Source organism: Aspergillus oryzae, chromosome 7 (assembly GCF_000184455.2).
Source record: "Aspergillus oryzae RIB40 DNA, chromosome 7".
NCBI classification, from domain to species: domain Eukaryota; kingdom Fungi; phylum Ascomycota; class Eurotiomycetes; order Eurotiales; family Aspergillaceae; genus Aspergillus; species Aspergillus oryzae.
In genome coordinates, this window is record NC_036441.1 from 1,700,208 (window position 1) to 1,716,248 (window position 16,041).

The following is a 16,041-nucleotide window of genomic DNA, read 5'->3' on the forward strand; positions in this document are numbered from 1 at the left end:
CCATGCATTAAAATTTATAAGGTATAAGCCTTGGCTACTTATGAGTCCGGTAAGACTATGTTTACATCCGCTAGCGACAGATAAGCCTGAAGATCGTGTTGATCAAACATTCAGTATACCGAATGCAACGTAGTTTGTGCCTCCAAAAGGCGGATATCAATTTAAAAGTACTGGTACTTTCATGTAATAATGGATTGGTGTCGTGAAACAGGAGTGCTGACCTCCCTAGACTTGACTGAACCGGTATGATCTGGTTTTCGCCCAGCTTCCAAAGGTGTCCTAACCAGACAAGCCTCTCTTCTCGCTTTCGGAGAAGAAGATAATCATTCGCCACAGCTTCCGCACCAAAACTTCTGCCTCCTCGTCGAGAGCCTAGGGAACCAAAGTTAGACATCACAGCATATTGACAAAGGCGATGCTTGAATGAAGATATACTCACCTCCTCCAGCTGCTCCACCAGTTCTTGGGGAGGTCCATGCTTTCGAACATGCTCTTCCACCACATCCACCAACATCTGTTCCTGAACACCCAGGTATTCGACAATCTTCTTCTCCACGAAGGGCTTGAGTTGTTCGCTGACCACATTTTCGTCCACGAACTCCCACTTGACTTCCCAGTTCCACAATCCTTCCTTCTCGGTGGGGATTTCGGCGGCCAGTTGTCGGGCAGCTTGCGCCCGCTCCTCCTCGCTGAGTCCGGCAGCCTCCGCAGCGCTGTCGAACTTGATCGGGATAAGAGGGCGTCTTGCCGTTGCTTCCGGCTCTTCTTCGTCTTCCAGCAATCCTTCGACTTCGGCAACAGTACGGCGGCTGGTTGCAGCCTGAGCCTTCTGTGCCGCAGCTCCAAGGGAGAGCTTGAAGCGCTGGGGTTCTCTGGGGGCCTGAGTCCGGGTCTCCAATTCCTCCGCCTGTCGAGCAAGGAAGTCGTCTGCCATACCACGTGCCTGTTCCCGCTGTTGGACAGAGCGAGCCCGCTCCCGCTCTTCGGCAGCACGGTCAGCCTCATCCATACTAACCTCACGTGCTCGGAAAGCTGCGCGACTACGCAACCACGCTCCCCTATCGGCGTAGTAGTCATGGGCCTTGCGACTGGCCTCCGCATCATCGTTCCACTCCCCGAAATGCTTATCAGCCTCTTCGCGCACTTCCTGCAGTTTGGCTTCTTCCTCCTTATCACGCTTCTTCTCTCGCTCTAAAGCTGCAGTCCTGCTCCGTTCGCGATTGAGCCAGCGTCGCTCTTGATCGAGGAATTGTTTCTCTGCTTCAGCATCCTTCCTCTCTTGGCGGCGACGTTCCAGCTCTTCATCGCTCGCATCGGAGTCTTCATCTTCACGATCAATGTAAAAGGGGGCGCCATTCACCGAACCGCCGTTCACAAATGCCACACCCTTCTGGTAATCTTTCGGGATCTGCACGCCAAAGCCCTTCGGACCAGATGGCGCATTCGGCATGCTGCGGTCCCGAGGACCAAGAGGGATCCCGTTTGCTCCGGCAGCGGGTCCGCTTGGAGCTGTAGGCGGAGGGGAGGCTAGGCGGCTGATGCGAGAACCTGAGTTGCGTGCTCTTTCCATAGACTCGATCTCTTCCTCTCTCTTCAGACGCTCTATATCCCTACGGTTGCTTCTCTCACGGAAAGCTGCGATCTCCTTAGCAACGGTTTCCCTCATTTCCGGAGGAATATCAGATAGCTCATCCTCGACGGTGATGGGGATAGTGACGACTTCAGCCGATGCACCATCTTGGCCCTCTGCATCCTTCATCGCAGTATCCCCTTCACGATCAATCGCTGAAACATCCTCTTTCTGAGTGGGTGATGACGGGTGAAACAACTCTGAAAGGACGCTAGACAGGGTCGAGCGCGCAGCATCTAGGCGGGATTGCCGCTCCGCGGGGTCCACCTCGCCTCTGCTAGCCTCATATTGCTCTAGATAATCCAGAGAGCCCTCGTCAACGACAACCTAGTTTAAACAAGTGTTAGATTATACTCGTAGATCCCCAACATGCATAATACATACCAGTAGTTGGCTCTTCTCAATCTCATTATCTTCCTTGTCACCGCCCTCCGACGGCGTCTGTCTCTTCAAAGGCACTTCGACGTCCTTTAGCACTTCCACAGCTGTTCCCAGACTCTCGGGGTCCTCGTACTCAGCGAAACCGAACTTGCACGGTTTTTCATCCGCATCCGTAGCACGGATCCAGCGCCTAAGATTCCCAGCAGACCGCAGAATCTTCTCAATACCCTCATCGCCACCAACACCCTCAGTAATCCCACCGACAAAGAGCGTCCGAACGATCTCATCCCTGGTAGGCGGCTGCAGCTGCATCATCGCATCTCGCACATTCTGGCGCTGGGTTTCCAGATTCGACGATCCCAACCCGGCACGTCTTCCTGGGGCTTCGCGTTCCTTGTTGGTATCGGGGGTAGCTGACTTCGACGGTCCCGACGTTCCCAGGCGAATCACAGGCGCGGAGAAGTTGATGTTGGGCATATTTGGGGGCGGTTGGAAGTTCGCAGGGAAGCCCGCAGGCCGGCCTGGCTGTTGGGCGTTCGCTTGCTGCATCCCAGGCGGCGGAGTAGTTCCGGGGGCAGACATTCCGGGAGGGGGGGCTGTATATGTGTTGTTAAGAGAATGTTAGACAACAGGAGCCAGTCGTTGGCACTTACCCATGCCGGGAGGAGCTCCCGGGTAGGCCCCGAAGTCAGGCGGCCTTCCATAAAGACCTGGAGCTTTAAAATAGAGTCAGTAAGTTATATATAGTCTAGAGGAGTGCGAAGTTGTCATTTTAGGAGGTGTATCCTGCGTACCTTGGTAAGGATTATACATTGCGACGGATTCGCAGCTCCAGTGCAACGGCAACGATCACGAAGGGAAAATTAAAAGGCTTCGGCAGTCTCCGGTGTATGTGAGTGTCGGGAAAAGAATAAGTTCAGGCTGAATTGGTTATGATGCAGAATCATAGAAAACCAGACGCAACCGTTATGAAAAGCACACCTCGATCTGGGGGAGGGAGATAATGCCTTATGGGTTAGTTGGAGGAGTTCGCGACGGTTGAGACCGATTTGCTTGTTCAAAGTTCAAGTGGTCCGTGCGTGCCACGTCTTGGCGCATCGGAGCAGAAGAAAGTGCAGCCCTAGCTAGAACTCAACACTCCAGGTCAAACTTCACTAAAATTATGGTCGGGAGTTCTTATATTTAGTCAATAAAAAGACTTAAAGTATAGAAGCTACTAATTTGGGAGCTGGATGACATTTCTCCCAAGGTCTTCAATGCTACAACGTTGTACGTCAAATATATATAAGCTTGATGCCTCTTTGTTGGTGCTGTATCGGTGCAGTAACGTCTCCTAAAGTACAAACAAACCAACACGGGTTTAAGCTTGCAATGAGTTTATATAGAAGCTGGCACATGGAGACATGAGGCGAAGTTCCCGGCTTGCCGTTGTATGGAACCCCGGAGCGCATGTTATGTGCAAGATGCAAGAATGTCGATCGAAGTAACACTACGTCTGACATGAAGGTAACCTCCTCACAAATACCAGTTCATTGTATAGAGTATAAAAAAACCAATACTACAATAATGGCCTTCTTGTACCCCCGTCTGGCACGCAACTATACTTCTAGCTACCAAGGAGACCGCTGCTTACATTCATATCAAACACCACTAACTAAACTTGGAAAAGAGATATTTACTCAAAATAATGCATTCATCAAGAAAATAAACAATAATCAATTGTATTATACATTCATTCAATACTCGTTGACGAGATCGTTTCCTATTGTACAAGTTTCACCCTCGAAAGCAGGAGCACGTAGATATTTACTCCTCCGGGTGTCCAGTAGCCTTTCCACCCTTGTGGCCAGCCTCCCTAGCTCTCTCATCCCCAGGCTCGAAGCTTCCACCAGAGGCAAGTCCACCCTTGTGACCAGCCTCCCTAGCCCGAGGGTCTCCAGGACGGAAGCTGCCTGACGAAGCGTGACCGCCCTTCGAGGCGATGTCTCTCTGCATTAAGAAGTTAGGAACATATGCCTAAACGTAAGGTTAATGGGTGTTAGCAATGTACACACCTGCTTATCCTCGTCCGTGCTGGCGAAACCACCTTGGTGGCTCGATTGGCCTCCCTTGCGGGCGATGTCTTCGACCTCGTCATGGGGGCGGTTGGCGAAGTTTCCGGGGTTCGGGTTGTGGGCCATTTTTGCTGATGTGTGGTGTCGCGATTCAAAAAATGAGATTTAAAATAGTTCACAGAAGGTGAGACAGAGTATTGTAGTATGTGGTTCTCAGTGTTTGGATAAAATAAGCGTTTTCAGTTCTTAACAGCGGATTATTCCTCATATTTATATTGAGAGTTGTAGACCGAGGGCAGATCCATGACTACATGGTGATGTAGGATGTATGCTCCAGTAGCAAGTTTGACCTGAATGCCACAATACCTAGAAGCTTCACCTTCAATGGGTCATCCAGGGGCAGATGTCGCGATGCCCACCTCTTACGCAAGTATGACTTAAGTAAAACAGGGAACTGTTTCTATTCAATGGACAAATATAGTAGTCCCAGTATTGCTGACGTCTATTTTAAAAGCAAAACTAGTGTTTTAGGTTTGATTTTAACTTCAGGGATCTGGACTTTAGTTCATGGTCAGATTGTTCTGGGTATGAGGTTCAGGCTCATCACTATTACCTCATAGGCGTGAGGTAGGTGCTCCACTTGTTATGGACACAACATTCTCCTATGCTACTCACCGTAATTCCTACATTGTACAATTGAGCAATTCATTCAAGTAGGTTTGCTTTCCGACATTTTGGTAGGGTTTGAATCCTCTACCTATATGTCAGTGGCGGGAGGTTGAGTTAGACCTGGAGATATTTATTTGATCACCATCAAGCACTTCAATTGCAAATAGTTACCCGACCGATTGCAATGCCAAGAAAAGAAAATACAGTCTGTGTACAAACTATGGACAGTTCGCTTATGACTTACCACACAATATCACAGCAAGAAAAGGTAGAATTCATATTCAGGATAGAGCAATATATCTCCACATTCATATTACAGCAACATCAATTACCATCCGGATTTTCGCATATAGTTACAACATAAGCATCAAATTTCACAATACGAATCTAATTTACTCCTCAGGGTTCTCGCTAACTCTCTCGGCAGCACTGCGTCTTGCTTCGTCCGATACATTAGGGTTATGCGCGGCACTAGACACAGGTTAGTATATATGTACGTATCGGACTTTGCGTGATGATAAACTTGTAAAACATACGCTTTGAGTCCAGCGTTGACTCTCATCGGATCCTTGTTCTGCTCACCACTTTCGGTATAGAGGTCATGGCTAGGCTGGTCACCACCAAGCTGGTCGAGCATCGCCTGGGCGTTTTGCTTCGCCTCATCCGAGACTCTGGGGTTACTGAGGGTGCTATATGTATACTGATTAGTTCCATTGAGGTTTTATGATAGTACTACAAGAGTACTCACGCCTTGTAGCCACGCATGGCGTTGACTCTTTCTTCGGCGGAAGACATTGTGATCAATAAGAGTTGTGAAGTTGAAAAGCTATTTTGTGTACTGGAGTGTAATTTGGAGTTGTTGAAATTCAAACTAAGTTGCAAGGGAGAATAATCTAGATGCTAATGCTGACGGCTCTTCGGCTCTTATACCAGCTCCTCAAAGCTACTTGATGTCAGTCCCTTGCCACTGTTTATGCTCGTCATAGAGACATAATGCCTTCATGGGGATCTGGAAAGCAAAGAAGTGTACTATTTAGCTTGGATCGGCGGACGGTCCTATTGGTGGAAGCTTCAACTAGGGTTCATCTGTATCGAATAGAACCCAAGGTTGACGTGGATAATACATCACCCAGTCATTCTACATTAGGGCTTACAAAAGCATTAACCTGTACAGAACTGTACACATATCCAGGCTTCTGGGGTTACTTCAGGCGGTCTACAATAGTTAGTGTGAGTATATACTGTGTGAATCTTCTATGGTTTGCGAAAGATTGGTTGGGAACGTCATGGTGACGGGCAAGTTAAGCGTGGTGACAATTAAGGTGAATCGACCATATTGTTCTTGTGAAACACAAATTAAGATGTATAACATGTGAAATCCAGAATGACAATAATACGTAGAAATTCCAACTTCACGAATTCTTCGCTCATATTGCCGTTCTTAATCCTGGTTAGGAATGCCCGGGCAGCCAAAATGAGCCCGACGCCTGCGCTCTAAGGATTCTTACGAAAACCACTTCGCTTTGTATCGTGTCCCAAGTGCGAATGACAATAACTCATTCGGCAGTAGTTTACAGCTCATGACAAAACAGCCAATGTATGAGTTTGATCTTCGAAGGGTGGAGAGAAAGAACCATTCCGACAGACGCCTGCTTCTTCACAAAGTCGAGGAGGGTACGCCCAAGAGAATGGCCACAACGATTCCATAGGATCAACAAGGTGTCAAAAAACACCATGCAAATACATAAAAGAAAAAGTAAATGACATGGAGATCAGCACTGGCTACTAATGGGACGCAGTTCATATACTAGTCTCTGCTAGCTGGCTGTTCTTGTCAAGTTTTTTGATGACAATATTTAAATCAATGATAGGCAGTTGGAACACCTGTGATGGTATCGGTAGCAATGACTTGAGGTGAACTTCGTATACCTATATCGCTTTGATTTTCTTTTTTTTGCTTCGTGGTAAGTCACAGTGTTTGAGTCTAAGAATACCTACCGAGTAGTAACAGTTGCATGGCTTGAGCTACAGTAGTCTTGGTAGCGGGCACTACCATTGGTCAAAGTACACAAGACATTGAACAGCCCAGGTATTACTGAAAATGCATATGTCGGGACGAGGTGTATAGGGTTTCAATTCAAGGCCTTCATCGACCGTTATGTGAGTATCTGTACTGAGCTGAGCATACTAGCCACTATGGGAAATTGTTCGCTTCGCAAAGTCATTTTCACCTATTTATTCGAAAATCATGCAATTTCGTATAGATCTGAGCTTATTTGATAGATCAGTCCGACTCAATGCATGGTAAGTATCGTGTTTGACCGGATATGTTTTGAGAACCCGGTGTTGTTGGATGCGGTTACTATATCGCGTAGCCCTATAGAATCATAACCCGGGACTTGAACAATAGGTTTACCTCAATAGACTCCACTAAATCAGTGGTTTCTGACATTTCCGTGGCTCCCAGGTCATACATGTTGGTCCAATAGATGTAACGAGTATTATGTCCACAGTGGATTTAAGTCAGCCTATCATGGTTATGAGCACCTAAGTAGGTATTTATATTGGCTGCGCAATCCTATTGAGACATGTTTTGACAGGAGTTGGGCATGACAGTCTTAATCGACCGAATTCTTACAGATTCTAGAATAATTTTGAAAGGAGAAAGAAAAAGTCTCAATTCGTCGATTGCAATTAACCGGCGGACGGAGAAACTCAGGAGTCTAGTCTGTAGTCGATGGAGTGCCGTAAACCGATAAAGTTCCCGTCCCAGATCACCGGTGTGATTTCCGAGTACCCTTTGAGAAAGGAATTTATCCCGATGATCCTATTGCCGGAAAGTAAAGTTTATGCATGAATGATTATGGTCACGGGGTGAGAAGAAAATGAAGGGGGAGAAAGTTTTTGCTAATTTAGGTCGCCTTGAAGTTTGACAAGCTGATTAAGTATTCAGTAAGAGATTATGACGATTGGTTGTGGCTGTCAAAGCTACTATATTTGCCCATAGTTAAGTGGTACGTCGGGGCCCATAACTCCGGAGTTGATATGGGTACCTGTAGTCAACCGCCGACATTTGCTCAGACTCCCCCACGCAAATTGCAGGCGATCGACAATGTCGTAGTAATAGCATTAATAATAATAGTTTAATTAGGACATACGTACTCCGTAATATATGACAAAGGATGAGTAGTCTAGACAGGTCCTAATCCAGTTGGTAAAGTCGGATAATTTCTTGGAAGGGAAAAAAAAGGTGAGCCCCACGGCAGCCCCTCCAAAGCCGGACCCCAGCACACCGGTTGACGCCATAGGATTCAGGCCATTGTTTGTCTGCCCACCTTCAGCGTCATCTGCCCCTCCGCGACTCCCGTTGTCTTTTTCCCTCCGTTTCTTTCCCAGCCATCCATTCTTCTTGGGCATTCGTCTTGGTGACTTCCTCTTATAACCAGGTATGTCTTTCTTGGGTCAAGCTCGTTCATCTAGGACTCTTCTTTTCTTGATTACTTGCTGTTGAGAGCTTCCCCGCACTGACACCAGCTATCTCTACTGTAGAATTTCAAGAAGCAAAAGCTATCATAATGCCGGCTTTCTCGCAGGCTACCGATCTCTCCGCCTGGAAGGAGCTCCAGGAGCACCACACCGCTGTCGGTCGTAACATTGTCCTGAAGGAGGCCTTCGAAAAGGACCCTCAGCGCTTCGAGAAGTTCAGCCGTACCTTCAAGAACACTGTGGACAACTCGGACATCCTCTTCGATTTCTCTAAGAACTTCCTCACCGAGGAAACCCTCTCCCTTCTGGTCAAGCTGGCCAAGGAGGCCAATGTTGAGGAGCTCCGCGATGCTATGTTCAAGGGTGAGCACATCAACTTCACTGAGGATCGTGCTGTTTACCACGCTGCTCTCCGCAATGTCTCCAACGAGCCTATGCAGGTCGATGGCAAGAGCGTTGTCGAGGATGTGAACTCCGTCCTGGAGCACATGAAGGAGTTCTCCGAACAGGTCCGCAGTGGTGAGTGGAAGGGTTACACTGACAAGAAGATTGACACCATTATCAACATTGGTATCGGTGGTTCTGATCTGTAAGTTCTCTCCTTGAAGCTTCTAAGTTTCAGACGTCCCTAACAGCTGTTATAGTGGTCCGGTTATGGTCACCGAGGCCCTGAAGCCATACGGTGCTCCCGGCATGAAGCTGCACTTTGTCTCCAACATTGATGGAACTCACATTGCCGAGGCCCTCAAGGACTCCAACCCTGAAACCACCCTCTTCCTGATCGCTTCCAAGACCTTCACTACCGCAGAGACTACTACCAACGCGAATAGCGCTAAGAAGTGGTTCCTCGAGACTGCCAAGGATGAATCTCATATCGCCAAGCACTTCGTTGCTCTGTCCACCAACGAGGCCGAGGTCACCAAGTTTGGCATTGACAAGAAGAATATGTTCGGCTTCGAATCCTGGGTGGGTGGTCGCTACTCCGTCTGGAGTGCTATCGGTCTCTCCGTCGCCCTCTACATCGGTTACGATAACTTCCACCAGTTCTTGGCTGGTGCCCAAGCCATGGACAAGCACTTCCGCGAAGCTCCCTTGGAGCAGAACATTCCCGCCATTGGCGGTTTGCTGAGTGTGTGGTACAGCGACTTCTTCGGTGCCCAGACTCACCTGGTTGCGCCTTTCGATCAGTACCTGCACCGATTCCCCGCCTACCTGCAGCAGCTGTCCATGGAGAGCAACGGCAAGGCTATTACCCGCTCTGGTGAATACGTCAAGTACACCACCGGCCCCATCCTGTTTGGCGAGCCTGCCACCAATGCCCAGCACAGCTTCTTCCAATTGCTCCACCAGGGCACCAAGCTTATCCCGTCGGATTTCATCATGGCTGCCGAGTCCCACAACCCTGTCGAGGGTGGCAAGCACCAGCGCATGCTCGCATCCAACTTCCTTGCTCAGTCTGAGGCCTTGATGGTCGGTAAGACCCCCGAGCAGGTCAAGACTGAAGGTGCCCCCGACAACTTGGTCCCCCACAAGACCTTCCTTGGAAACCGCCCCACTACTTCTATTCTGGCTCAGAAGATCACTCCCTCCACTCTCGGAGCTTTGATCGCGTATTACGAGCACCTCACCTTCACTGAGGGTGCTGTCTGGAACATCAACTCCTTCGACCAGTGGGGTGTGGAGTTGGGCAAGGTTCTTGCCAAGAAGATCCAGCAGGAGCTGGAGACCTCTGGCGCTGGCGCTGGTCACGATGCTTCAACCAGCGGTCTGCTGGCCGCCTTCAAGCAGAAGGCCAATCTGGCATAGGTGTTGCCATTGAGTAAGCCTGCCATAAATTGAACAGACAAAAAGGAGTATAATATTTCCATATTGATGAGGACATGAAGAGTCACCTTTCTGTTAATTAGTCACATCCCATTGAATGAGACATGTGTAGTAATTTTCAAATATTGGCACCATTTCTAAGTCGACGTAATTGAAACGATATTAATTGTTGCGGCCAAAAGAGATTGAGAAAGAAACGGTGTAGTTCATTGCATGAAGACGGAACTTGCTTTCCAAAGTTGGCAAGATTGGCCCAACTCGGCCTTAGTTCCCTTGGATGTGCGGCTCGCCACCGTGTCTCCTCTCTGCAACTTCGACTCGACGATAGACCGTGAGCCCATCCGCCGAGCCGGCGGGCTATGAGTATCTAACATGCCATTCGTAAAGAGTGGACTTGTGCAATTGTTCAATGCGATCTCCTATTATGGACTGATGTCATCTTTTGCGGTGCAGGTTGCTGCGGGAGGCAACTCGGCGAGTGCCTCTCAGGGTGGGTATTTCCACGGACAGCCCATGCCGGTGACATGCTTGAATCGGACAATGTGAGTGTGAATATTATTAAGTAATTCCGAACATGGTGTGGAGGAGACTCTTTTGTGTTTTGGTACGATATGACTTGTCGATAGATGCTAACGCTTTCTCCGATTTTAGTGACTCCGGCGAACATGTAATGCCTTCCCGCGCTCATTGACTATGCGTTAATGTCATATTGAGGATTTTAATCGATTGTGTGTTTAGCTAACGTAATTTTTCCAGATCACCGACAGTCTCGGCAAACTCCAATACATTCCATTCCCAACCTGCAAGGAGACCTCCCTCCCCCTCGCCCTTCGCTACGGTGTTACGGAGACAGTCAATTGCACCATTGACAGAGTTTCTGATGAACTTTACCACCTCCTCGAGTACTATGTCCACTCTGATGTGCCGATGAACTGCCGTGTGCCAACAGCGCCCCTTCTGCCGCCCACATCTTCAGATTCGGATGACAAGGCACATGAAGGCGAGGCCGTAGGCACCGAGCTTTCTGCTCTGAGTGAGGAAGGACCTCCTTATACTCCAATCACCTTTGCGCTGCAGGGGACGTTGCAGCGCAGTCATCTTCATATCTGGACAGATATGAATGTACTCATGCACAACATCGTCTCGACGCCAAAGAAAAATAAACGGAAGACCAAGAAAGTGGCGCCGGGATATGCTGTGGCCGGTACTGCATACTCGGTTCCTGAATTCGAATTATCCGTTCTCAACAGCAAGAAGAAGGTTTCCGATGAAGAGAAGGAGGCAGCTGCCGTGGCTGAGGCTGCCCGTGAGCCTTGGACAGCGGGGCATGGCACGAAGGTTATTCGTGAGCAGCCTCTCACCTTCACTTTCCATGTGAGTTGGGTTGAAGGTGGAGGAGGCATCGGATGGCCATCCCGGGGGTCTGCTGCTAGTGAGTTGACGGGGGGAACAGGTTTCTTCTCGAAACTGTTCTTCTTCGTTCTGGCTGCATCATTGGGAGCAGCCATGGCCTTGTATTGGGAACGGGCTCGGCGACGGGGCTGGCGAGGCGATGGGATCCTCGGTGTACCTTCTCGGGGAAAGGGGTCGGTTGGAGTTGTATATGGTAATGGCGGAAAATCCAATGGTTATGGGGGTTATTCCGCTAGCAACGTCTCAATGACGGGGAACGGAGGAGGGTATGGGTACGGAGGGTTCTCGGCTGGGAAGAAAGATTAGATTGCGGTAGATATAGACGTATCTAGTACTGACAGTAACTGGATAAAGATCCCATTCTGATTGTAGCCAGCTAACTCCGAGTACTAATCAAGTGACATAGTATACATGACAGAAAGAACATCTACTGCGGGTGAGCAGGATAGCACGCGATCTCCTTGCGATCTCAACGACGGCGACCTTTGCGATCCCTTTTATATACACCCCAATACCAGCCGTAATGATACACCATTAAAGACCAAACACAATTACCATCCCTGAGCTCTCATCTTCTCGATCCGACTAACAGTCTTCTGGAACGAGAACTTGAACAGCTTCCTCCACCTCTCCATCCTCAAGTTCTTCCTCACTTGTCCCCGTCTGATGTGGAACTTCTGACCATTGGCCTGGTACCGAACCTTATTCGCCGTGCATGTCGCCTGCAATATCCTCAGCGCAGAGGCCAAATCTGTGCCCTTCTCCGGCTCAACATGCACCTGACGACCAAGAGTAGGTCCCAACTTCAGCTCCACCCGCCGCACAGGAGTCCGGTAGTTTTCTGTTTCTGCAGACATGCCGACCGCGCGGGAGAGCGAGAGGGGGTCTTCAGAAGGACGGTTCCGCAGTGAGCCTTCGGCGGCGGATTCGCGGTTGTTGATGTTTAGTTTGGAAAGGATCTCGTCAAAGTCGGAGGGGGCTTGCGTTGCGGTTGGGGTCTGAGCCTTCGTGGGTCCCGAGGGTTTGCTAGCGTAGCTGCGGATGGAGGATCTGTTCATATATTGGGTCGCAAGGAGGCTTGGTTGTTGCTTGTAGAGAAGAGATGTCGGCCTCGAACGGAGGCAGCGGGTTAGGGAGCGCATCTCCATTGTGATTGAGGCGCCGAGGGAAGGCTTTTCACGTCGAATATAGGAGGGTAATCAATTCCGGTCTCCTCGATGTGACTTCTCGAGCTTTCTGGGATCGTAATGGCGGTAATGGAGCCGGTTGGGTTGCAGTGTTGAAATCTCCGGATGCTTTGGCTCCAAATTTCCAGATCGGAAATCTGTTTTCACGTGACTCCGTATTATGTTACATACTTCCTTCTACACCACGACATTCTTTTTCTTCTGGGTTTCACTATATTGAAACTTCCTCCTCCTGGGATTCGATATCTGTCGTTGCGGTTGCAATATACTGTATTCCTGGCTTCATTAGATCTACGAATCTTAGACTCATCGGCCATCGACTGTTTACAATGTCCTCCATCACCATCGCAACTCTTCCCCGCATGAGTCGGGATGCCCTCTCAGCCTTGCTTCTTTCCACCAGTACCCCCAGTAAACTGGCTATTGTCGATGTTCGGGACTCTGGTAAGTGATACGTCTTAGATCCTTTGTTATCTACATCCTATAATCTAACCTATAAAACCAGACCACGTCGGCGGCCACATCTTCTCCTCAACATGGGTTCCAAGCTCTTCACTCGACGTCCGCCTGCCCGAGCTCATCCGTACACTGAAGGACAAAGAAAAGGTCGTGTTCCACTGTGCCCTCAGCCAACAGCGTGGCCCGTCCGCTGCGCTGCGCTATGCCCGCGAACGGGAACGTGTTTTGGGCGTGGAGGAGAGCCAGAAGCAGGAAGTCTATGTTTTGGAGGGTGGGTTTGTACAGTGGCAGGAGAAGTATGGCAAGGATACGAGATTGACGGAGGCGTATGTGGAGGATATCTGGCAGGAGTATTGAGTTGTTTGTTCCCGGGGCCCTTAGCTTGGGCTACTTCATTTCCTTCGGTTCGTTTTCATGGTTGGTTAGAGTTATGCATGGGAGATACCCGGTTAGAGATTCAATAGATTCAGTTGGTTTTGGTTCTTTTTTTGCGAAAGGGACGGACCGTCGGGGTTGGTTTTGTTTGTTGGGGTTGACGTAGATGACATTAGCGTGTTCAGTTTTTGTGTTTGTTTCTTTGTCTTTGTTTTCTCTCTCCTCTTTGTTGCTTGCGCAAGATCCTGTCTTGTTCAGTATGCCTAAAGCATACTAACTACATGTTCACATAAACTCAAAGCCATTGGGAGAACACCATGGGGACTCAGAAACGAACTGATAACAGCGAACACGGAGTGAGGGGAGCTGCAGAGTCAATTGCATTGCATATCCTGGTGTCCGTTGGCCGATGGTGCCAAGTGGCATGGGTAGCAACTGTTGGCTCTCTCTCCAACTAATGAATGTGATGTGTCTTAGCCCGTGACAGGGATCCAATTCCAACGGCGATCATGTGGCCCGAACTCCCAAGTTTGCGGAGTAATCGACAACTGATCAACAGACATTCCTCCATCAAAGGGTTAGGCTTGTCTAGGGAATCATATATCGCTAAGAGATGCCAGCATGTTCCAGTTGCCGCCAGCCCGCTGTGGCAGCGCATGGGAGCAATGCATGTCAGCCAATGGCCTCCTGCTAGTACACTGCAATTGCGAACCGTGCTTGCGTGTGAATGAGGCTGTGGTGGGGTAAAGAGAGGTATAAAAGCGCTATCTTGCCCATTCGGGTCCGGGCTGTTTTGCTGTCCAAGGAATATTTATTTCAGTTCTTGTTGCACGCCATCACTAGTTGGAACCTATTGTCTTTGTTTAGACATGGCCCTCAATGAGAACCCATCGTTGGCGAACCAGTCGGCGCCGGTCAAAAAGTTCAAATGTTTACGGTGTAAAAAAGATACCTTCAAGTCTGCTATAGGGCTTGCAAAACATCAGGATGCCCTAGGCCACCACAACGTTGTTTGTCTCGTATGCAACAAGGAGTTTGGCACCGAAAAAGGCCGGGATGATCACCAGAGATCATCCCACGACCGACGCCGCGTACCTAGGAAGAAGAAGAAGGCTGTCCCTAACTTAGTGACCCCTGCACAAGGCTCTTCGACGCAGCAAGAACAGCAGCAGGGCAATCAACAAGTGCAGCAGCAGGAGCAATGGCAACATGAACACGAACAACAACAGCAGCAAGTACAGTTGGTCGTGGACAAAGGTGTAAAGAGGACAGCTATCGGTAGGGCGTAGTATTTCTAGATATACTGGGTGAAAGCTGCTAATCGCAATCAGCTTTCTCCCATACCAGCAGTACCACACTACACGATCATGTGGGAAAAACAGAACCTGTTAGTGGCTTTCTGAATGAAGTACGACTATACTACAACGGCAACCTCTTCATGACCCTCACTCCTGCAGAGCAAGAACTTGTATACGCTGATCTTCTCACAAAGTGCCATTCGCCTGTTCGTCTTCATAAGCAAGGCTATACCATGTCAAGTTTGGCACAAGGTAACCAGGTGAATTCGAAGAAAGCTGCTGTTGCACGAAACCACTTTCTCGAAACGCCCGTATTGAACCTGTACGGAGCAAGAAGAGCCGTCGTCATTGATTGCGAAATGGTTCAGGTCAGAAGATGGCAAAGAGAGGTCGCCTTTCTTAGTGCCGTTGACTTCCTCACCGGGGAAGTTCTCATTAACAATTACGTCCGGCCAACGGGAAAGGTGACCGACTGGACGACTAGGATCAGCGGCATAACGCCAGCTGCAATGGCCGAGGCTGTAGCAAGAGGGCAAGCACTTAATGGATGGCAGTCCGCGCGACAGGAACTATACAAATACATTGATTCTCAAACCATCCTCATTGGTCACGCCCTTAATTCCGACCTGGACGTGTTGGGCATATACCACTCGCGAGTTGTTGACTCAGTGATATTAGCTAGCGAAGCTGTGTTTGGGCTTTCCTCTGCGTTTAAGCGCCTCTATAGTTTAAAGACACTGTCGGAGGTGTTTTTGAAACTACAAATCCAATCGGATAATCACCCCCACGTGTGCTTGGAAGACACACTCGCGACACGAGATGTGGTTCTGTCCTTTCTGCGGAATCCCGAAGGCCTGGGAGTGTGGGCTGGGAATGCGAAGGCCAATTATGACGCAGAGCAAAAACAACGCGAAGCGAGAAGGCGTCAGAAGAAAAATGAGAAAGCGAAGATAGCAGCAAAGCAACAGCAGGCAACTGCGAAACAGCCATCAACATCCTGTGGACCTCAAGGGAATGCGTCCCTGTTGCTGCTTTCTGAGGAATCTTCCGATATAGAGGGATGCGATGGATACGATGACTCTGAAACACTTCGGTGGGAAGATATCGCAGAGGCTTGCGGATGGCCCCATCCTGATACAGGGTACGATCCCTGGTCAGATTGAAATATTTCTCCGAGATTTAATCGACGTCTTTGTGTGTATCTGTGACCGCGATTTTCTGCATGTAATGCTGCGCTGCACTGCAACACCTGCATGGAGTTTTGA

At 49.1% G+C, this 16,041-nt stretch overlaps 8 protein-coding genes across 8 annotated transcripts; 5 read left to right on the forward strand and 3 right to left on the reverse strand.

The window, feature by feature from the left end:
- Positions 1-279: 279 nt before the first annotated feature.
- On the reverse strand, positions 280-2,824 carry AO090011000655 (uncharacterized protein; the record flags this gene model as incomplete). Its single annotated transcript, XM_001826201.3, has 5 exons — positions 280-372; positions 440-1,957; positions 2,015-2,607; positions 2,665-2,727; positions 2,806-2,824. 5 exons carry the CDS (start codon positions 2,822-2,824, stop codon positions 280-282), a joined length of 2,286 nt encoding a protein of 761 aa, XP_001826253.1.
- A 993-nt stretch (positions 2,825-3,817) lies between these two features.
- Positions 3,818-4,191, reverse strand: AO090011000656 (general stress protein; the record flags this gene model as incomplete). The annotated part of the gene is made up of 2 exons (XM_001826202.3): positions 3,818-4,000; positions 4,066-4,191. 2 exons carry the CDS (start codon positions 4,189-4,191, stop codon positions 3,818-3,820), a joined length of 309 nt encoding a protein of 102 aa, XP_001826254.1.
- Positions 4,192-8,309: 4,118 nt separating this feature from the next.
- On the forward strand, positions 8,310-10,026 carry AO090011000659 (glucose-6-phosphate isomerase; the record flags this gene model as incomplete). The annotated part of the gene is made up of 2 exons (XM_001826203.3): positions 8,310-8,809; positions 8,865-10,026. 2 exons carry the CDS (start codon positions 8,310-8,312, stop codon positions 10,024-10,026), a joined length of 1,662 nt encoding a protein of 553 aa, XP_001826255.1.
- Positions 10,027-10,416: 390 nt separating this feature from the next.
- AO090011000660 (uncharacterized protein) lies at positions 10,417-11,763 on the forward strand (the record flags this gene model as incomplete). Its single annotated transcript, XM_023233045.1, has 3 exons — positions 10,417-10,534; positions 10,608-10,711; positions 10,801-11,763. The coding sequence occupies 3 exons, from the start codon at positions 10,417-10,419 to the stop codon at positions 11,761-11,763; spliced, it is 1,185 nt and encodes a 394-aa protein (XP_023093585.1).
- An 83-nt stretch (positions 11,764-11,846) lies between these two features.
- AO090011000661 (mitochondrial 37S ribosomal protein bS21m) lies at positions 11,847-12,605 on the reverse strand (the record flags this gene model as incomplete). The annotated part of the gene is made up of 2 exons (XM_023233046.1): positions 11,847-11,951; positions 12,048-12,605. 2 exons carry the CDS (start codon positions 12,603-12,605, stop codon positions 11,847-11,849), a joined length of 663 nt encoding a protein of 220 aa, XP_023093586.1.
- A 368-nt stretch (positions 12,606-12,973) lies between these two features.
- On the forward strand, positions 12,974-13,460 carry AO090011000662 (phosphatase YCH1; the record flags this gene model as incomplete). The annotated part of the gene is made up of 2 exons (XM_001826206.3): positions 12,974-13,088; positions 13,150-13,460. The coding sequence occupies 2 exons, from the start codon at positions 12,974-12,976 to the stop codon at positions 13,458-13,460; spliced, it is 426 nt and encodes a 141-aa protein (XP_001826258.1).
- An 887-nt stretch (positions 13,461-14,347) lies between these two features.
- Positions 14,348-14,767, forward strand: AO090011000663 (uncharacterized protein; the record flags this gene model as incomplete). Its single annotated transcript, XM_001826208.3, has 1 exon — positions 14,348-14,767. One exon carries the CDS (start codon positions 14,348-14,350, stop codon positions 14,765-14,767), a length of 420 nt encoding a protein of 139 aa, XP_001826260.3.
- Positions 14,768-15,135: 368 nt separating this feature from the next.
- Positions 15,136-15,939, forward strand: AO090011000664 (uncharacterized protein; the record flags this gene model as incomplete). The annotated part of the gene is made up of 1 exon (XM_023233047.1): positions 15,136-15,939. One exon carries the CDS (start codon positions 15,136-15,138, stop codon positions 15,937-15,939), a length of 804 nt encoding a protein of 267 aa, XP_023093587.1.
- Positions 15,940-16,041: the final 102 nt, after the last annotated feature.